This window comes from Musca autumnalis, unplaced genomic scaffold, assembly GCF_047663935.1.
Source record: "Musca autumnalis isolate F117 unplaced genomic scaffold, ASM4766393v1 scaffold_2, whole genome shotgun sequence".
Classification (NCBI taxonomy): Eukaryota; Metazoa; Arthropoda; class Insecta; order Diptera; family Muscidae; genus Musca; species Musca autumnalis.
The window spans coordinates 225,915,196-225,921,739 of NW_027411755.1; the positions used below are offsets into that span (position 1 = coordinate 225,915,196).

At 34.3% G+C, this 6,544-nt stretch overlaps 1 protein-coding gene across 3 annotated transcripts in view; it reads right to left on the bottom strand.

The window, feature by feature from the left end:
* Nucleotides 1-6,261, bottom strand: part of oaf (BRICHOS-like domain-containing protein out at first) — a 75,903-nt gene extending 69,642 nt beyond the window's left edge. Inside the window, exons 1-2 of one of the 3 annotated variants that reach the window (XM_073970952.1) lie at nucleotides 6,023-6,261; nucleotides 5,128-5,724 (exon numbers count right to left, since the gene is read on the bottom strand). In XM_073970952.1, coding sequence (XP_073827053.1) covers nucleotides 5,128-5,673 — 546 coding nt within the window. In that variant the 5' untranslated portion in view covers nucleotides 5,674-5,724; nucleotides 6,023-6,261. Of the gene's footprint in view, nucleotides 1-5,127; nucleotides 5,725-5,789 lie in introns of all 3 variants that reach the window. The other 2 variants (XM_073970953.1, XM_073970955.1) reach the window with 2 other exon arrangements.
* Nucleotides 6,262-6,544: the final 283 nt, after the last annotated feature.

A 6,544-nucleotide genomic window follows, 5' to 3' on the forward strand; every position in this document is an offset into this window, starting at 1 on the left:
CTATATCCAAATCTGAACCGATTTCTATATAATTTGGCACACTTATTTCTAGACTAAATTCCGTCGCACATTCCAAATTTCATTGAAATCGGACATATATAGCGTGTTTCGTGCACCGTATGCCTTAAATCGGGCGAAGATATATATGGGGGCTACATCCAAATCTGAACCGATATTTACCAAAATAAATAGCGTTCGTCCTTTGGCCAAAAAAAAACTATCTTCCCAAATTTTCATGCGAATGGAACAATAAATGCGACCTGTACTTTGTTTACAAAAATACATGGACAGACGGTCAGACAGACGGACATGCGTAAATCGACTCAGAAAGTGTTTATATGTATATCCCTAAAAGGAACTATGGGTCTATCTCGTTTCCTTTTGCATGTTACAAACTAATGCACCAAGACATAATACCCCTTACCACAAGGTTATGTAGGGTATAAATACACGTTATAAAAAATATTAATTTTAAAATGTCCACGTCCACAAAAATAATTTTGAAAAAAAATAACCTTTTTCCTTACTTGGTTTTCGACTTTTTGGACAGTAGAATCACTTCTTTTCAAAAAAATATTTATGGATGAAAAAGGTTAAATTTTAAGAAGTTTTGGTATATGTATAAAGTCTAATCTGTCAGCAAATAAAAAAATTGTTCCCTTGAAAACCCCCCTCCCCCTCAACGTTAAGAGTAGATTTTTGAAACCTATATTTTTGAATGCTTTTTAAATTAATTTTGAAAAACTATAAATAAATGAAATTAAAAAAGTAATCATGGGGAATTATTGCCAATATATGTATTCGTTTCACAAAATATAGAGACCTTGATTTACATGCGAAAGCGCGACTTTACAGATATGCAAAATTGACTGTTCGAAATTTCGAACGCTGGTACTTAACCTACATATCGGTGGGTATAACAAACAAATTGCGGGGAAAAGTTATAATAGCACCATATAAGACTAAATACTAAATTTCAGCCATTTCTAAAGGATAGTGCGGCTAAAATCCTGAAATACCCTAAAATCGTTAGGTACCAGTCACCGGAGGCTATATAAAACGTGGACCTATGCTGACAAATTTCTGGAGGAAAGCTAAGTAGCCTCAAAAAAGACTAAATACGTATTCATTTACAGCCATTTCTGTAGGATAATGCAGCTAAACCCTTGAAATCTCCCGAAAATCGGGCGGTACCGTTCTATGGGGGGCAATCCAAAACGTGGACCTGTGCTGACACATTTCGGGGAGAAGTTTTGTAGGTCCAGGGAGGTCTCAATACCAATCTTTAACTATTTTTCATACAAAAATGGTGAAATAAATCAATGAAACCGCAAATAAATGAATTTTATTTTAGCGCCACTGTCCGAAATTTCGAACACCACTTTCCGGGGAAACGAAAAATCGGAAAAATTTTTTGAGTTGATTTTTGACATCAGTTGGTCCTAATTACCCTAAAAAAGTGCTTTGTTTTTATAAAATAAATAAAAAATTTGTCTCGGTACGATATGGGTTAAGCTGTATGAAGGAAGTGGTCCTACACATTTTGGGGACACAATATACAGTTGTAGTCGCGACCACAAGGACAAACCGTTATTAAAATTCCAATACGATCCAAAAGATGGTGCCAAGATCTATTTACCAGGTAAAGTAAGTAGCACAACAACAACTCTATTTTGGCCGAAATTTCTTCAAGGTGTCAAAAATGTTTCTTTACCTTTTCATACAAAATTTATTCACGCAACGTTTTACGTTCATGTTTTACACAACCTTATAATTTCAATACGATCCGAGTAGTTTCCTTAAACTAGATTTAAGTGCAAATATGTCCCGGGCCACACTACAGTAATTTCAATGAAATTTTGACATGAAACTTTGCATTTTTGGGAAAAATGCATAGTTTCAAGAAACTAGTATACACGGTTTCATGTGTTCTGCAATTTTGATTTGTTGCAATATTCGTATGAAACAAACTGACCGTTTTATTTCACATTTTCTTTTACTTTCATGTCAAAATTGCAGTGAAATTACTCTTAGTGTGGCCCGGGACTATGGGAATGGGTCCACATAGTCGATTTTGAAACTTTATGAGTCACTTCTTTCGATAGTTCATTTCAATTTATTTATCGAAACATTTTAGTTGGTCCATAAGATTTTTTAAGCTTTCCTGCCATTATGTCACAATTTTACAAGTTCTAGCTGATGGCCACAGTAGCCAATGCTATATCTTGTCTTTTACTAACACTGTATTTACTACATTGTTAATAATAAATAAATAAATAAATAAATAAATAACTTTTGAAAATTCAAAATAAAGTTTGGAAATTTTTTGGGTTTGCGGTCTATGTTATTCTTCTATAAGGTTTTTAAGTTGAAAACCCCTTTATGCGTGTTGAGTCTGTTCACGTTTCCTCGTTCTGAGAGGAACAAACGGATAATTGTTCCGCAGTTGACTCCTTTTTTGGAAAACGTTTTATGTTAGAATTTCGCGTGTTTATAACAATCTGCCACCATGTCTCAAGACATTTAATTCCTCCTTAAAATGTTACAAGAATAAATTATGTGCTCATTTTTATCCTAATCAAATACAGCGTTCATAAATGTTGTCTTAGTTTGTAATGATATATTGTTGCATAGCTGATTCTATTAATGATTATTTTGTTATATATTTTCATTTCTTAATTTACATGCTTTTGCTTTTATTTATGTTTAATTCTATTCATGATAAGCTAAGAAATATTGTTAGATATAAGTAACTGAGAGTAGTTATTGTATAGCTGTTTTTGGAACCCTATGGGCTAGGTTACTGTGTTTGTCAAATAAAATTAAAAATTAAATTAAAAAAAAAAAAATAAATGTCACAATTTATCACGAAACATCGTTGTGAACATATGGACTTGTTTAGGAAAAGTTATATCGCAGTAAACAGGACCTCATCAAGTACATTCGGTAAAAAATTCAAAAAATAAACTTAACTCGATTGTAGAAAAGCTCTTACACTGCACTTAATTTAAAAACAAGTGAGAAAAGTCTATAGTCGGTACGGGACCGACTATGTGATACCCTACACCACTACCTCTGTGCATAATCTTTTCACTCGAAAACATTTCTTTTAGGGAGCTGAGAGGACACGCCAGGATAGCATTGGTATTTTTATCATTTAATTGTTGCTATAACGCGTTGCCGGACGCAAACAAATTTAGAGAGGTACAAAAACTTGACTCAGCTTTGAAATTTAAATAGCATTCAAGTCCGCGAATGTGTTAAGAATTTCACGTTAGAAGTCCACAACAATTTGCAGAAGTTGAGAAAGACAAGAGAGTGCTAATCAAAACTCTTCTGAAACCCCATAAGCCTTCCGGCCCAATCATGAACCCTGATTGGTGGACCAAAGAATTCTCCACAAATCAAAATCATACAATAAATCTGCAAATAAATCAAGGCGAGTCGAGACATGTCTTTATACCGCACTTGTATCGTATGTCTTTTATGGAAAACGTTTGACTTTTTGTGGGGAGGCACCCAAAGGAATGGACCAGCATATCCTATAATCGAACTGAGTTTGTATAAAATATTCTGAACAAAATAGACAAAACCGGTTAAACCGTTCGATAGTTATCGTGCACAGCAATCAGTGAGGCAAAACGGTCGATAGAACACAGATCAAATTCAAACTGCCTAAAATGGATTAGGTCCTAACCCATGCGGGTTCGGTCCAATGAAATTATTTCGATAAGGCACAATTTGGACAATATCACAAAGTGCATCATATGAAGCTGAAAGTGTTTAAAATGTGCAGATTATTTGATGGATACGGGGTATGTTTGTATTCCTACCTCCTTATTAGACATAGGTATATTCAATTACTTTGTTCTACTAAACATCTCTGATGTCTTGGCTAACGTATTCAAACTTATTTTCATGCTTTATTGCGTCATATCCAAAAACGCTCTGTATATTCTTCTCAATCTCTACAAAAATTTTATTTAGGCGATCCTTGTATGTGTAGCGCCTTTAAATAGAATTTAATTTAATATTGGACCTTATAGTACGTTTATATATAACCGGATTTAACAAACCCACTGGGTTTCAAATCCTCATTAAGAAGGTTAACTCTGCAAAAGGCTATAATATACACATGGCCTTATGTTCTTAGGGGTAGTTTACACTATATGTAAATGTCATATGACATGAAATTTTCCATCATTATATAGTCGCTAATATGTGCAATATTGGGGGTTTTCCTTACGCCAATTACTTTGTGCGTCCACACCAGCAAAAATGTAATAAAATTACGTCTCCACATTGCCTGCGTGGGTAGATCTGGAATGTTTTTATTTCGTGTCATATGACATTTACATATAGTGTAAACTACCCCTTATAGGGAAGTTAGTGGATTCTATTCGAACATCACTGTTGCACAACTGACTGTACACTTCTTCTCGCCCAAACCGTTGCCGTAATTCACATTCAACAGTCCTACAATGGTCCATGATAAATATGAAGAAAATAATTACCGTTATTTTACATGTTTACTATTACCTTGACAGTCACATTTTATTCGTTGTTATTAGAATTTATTCACAATTTTCACTTTTAGTTTACTTGAAGTTTCCAAATACATATAACCGGCAATTAGGTGATGTGTACTAGCTGCCACTCAAATGCTCCGTCTACTTTAATGGCAGCAATTGAAAAAAAAAATACAATGGCAAATTTGAATTTCCCCTGAACATAATTCCGAAATAACGACAACATTGCAAAAAACACTTAAAAATTCCTTTAGTCCTGAGGCAAAGGCATTCGGTCTTCAACACTCGACACTTTTTGGCATTTTTCTTTTCTCTATAAAAATGATGTAGTCTGCCAGACTGTCTGGCTGCACATTTGTGTTGTTGGCTGGATATAGTAGTATATCAAGGTGTTTTCTTGTTTGTGCACCTTTGTCTGTGCTGAAGGTTTTTGTACTGAGGATACACAAAAATTCGCTCAATTTGTCTGCGAGACCAACATAAAAACTTTTATAGAAAATAAAACAAATTGAACAGTATTTTCTAAAAATACCTATATATCATTTTTCTTTGGAGACAAGGCGGATTTTCTTTTTTATTTATTCTTTGTTGAACTTACTTGATTTTGTACATTTATCAGGAGTTGCCCACAGCACGTTCTTAACAGCAAATTAAACAGCAGGAATATAACAAAATATAGCTTTTGCACAGACGCCAGACGAAAGCCAAATGATGTGCTTCCACTGCCACCACCTCCGAAACCACTATCATAAAAACGTTGCTGTCTAACTTTGTTGCCGGCAAAAAATAATGGCGACACTGTTAGGGGCGCTGCAAAGAACAACAAATAAAATCCATGTCTCCAACAGCATTTGGACGCGACACTATTGTTGTTATTGTTGGCAGTAGCAGGAGCAGAGGTGATGGTGGAGCTATTGTTGTTGTTGATGATGCTACGATATTGTTTTTGTTGTGGTTGACAATAATGATGGAGATGAGTGTGGTGACAGCAACATGGTCGTTGTGGATAAGGATGTTGTTGTTGGTTATTTTTGATGGTGGCCGTGCTGGTTATCATCGTCTCCTCTGCCACCGTTGACAGCAGACATTCTGCTGCTGCGTCATATTGTGTTGTTGGTGTTAAAGGCATTTTATCATTGCACATAAAATGAGCAACAAAACAAGTAGTTCTCTTGTTCTCTTAAGATTCTATTTTCTATAAAACAAAAATATTAAACAAACTTTAACAAATTGATTTTAATAAACACTATAATAACGCACAAAGCATTTACAGCAGAAACATTCTTATTTCATTAATGGAAACTGATTGCCTTGAATTCTAATTAGAATTTTACTTGACAAATGGAATTTTGCACACAAGAAAGAGAACAAAACCACAAATGACAAAACGACGAAAACCACAATTTTTTCTGCTTTGCTTTTGTTGTTATTATTATCACTTGTTTCTATGCTTTCTTTCTTTGTTTTGTTGTTTAAAGAGCATTTATTATCACCAAAAGAATCGTAAATTCTAACACACGACGAAAGATTTCCAACAAATTTCCAATTAGAAACTTGCTTCGTATAATAAATCACCGCACTCGACTTCCGAATTTATAAATCGCGTAATCCTCTAGACTTTCCAGATCCACGAGTCTTGAAACACTATTTTTATTTATAAACTACTATTTGTGTTTTCAACCAATTATCCGTAAAATCATCCATTCGCTTTGAATTTCTTCGTATATCTGTCATCTTTTCGTTGGTGTTTTCTTGACGTGCAAATTGTTTTGATACGCCATACGCTCAAAATCGTACGTTCAAATTGTATTATTCAAGGAGGTTCACATGATGCTTTAAGTTTGTCAATTTTTAAGCTTTCAACCAGTGTGTTGAAAGTCTGTAGTGCGATTCTGTAACTTTTTTAAATAACGAACCGACATTGTTAGTTAACGAAAATATTCGGTTGAATTAACGATTGTGTTATTCTGTAACTTTATGTTACCGATTGTAGAAATCGTTAACTCATACCGACG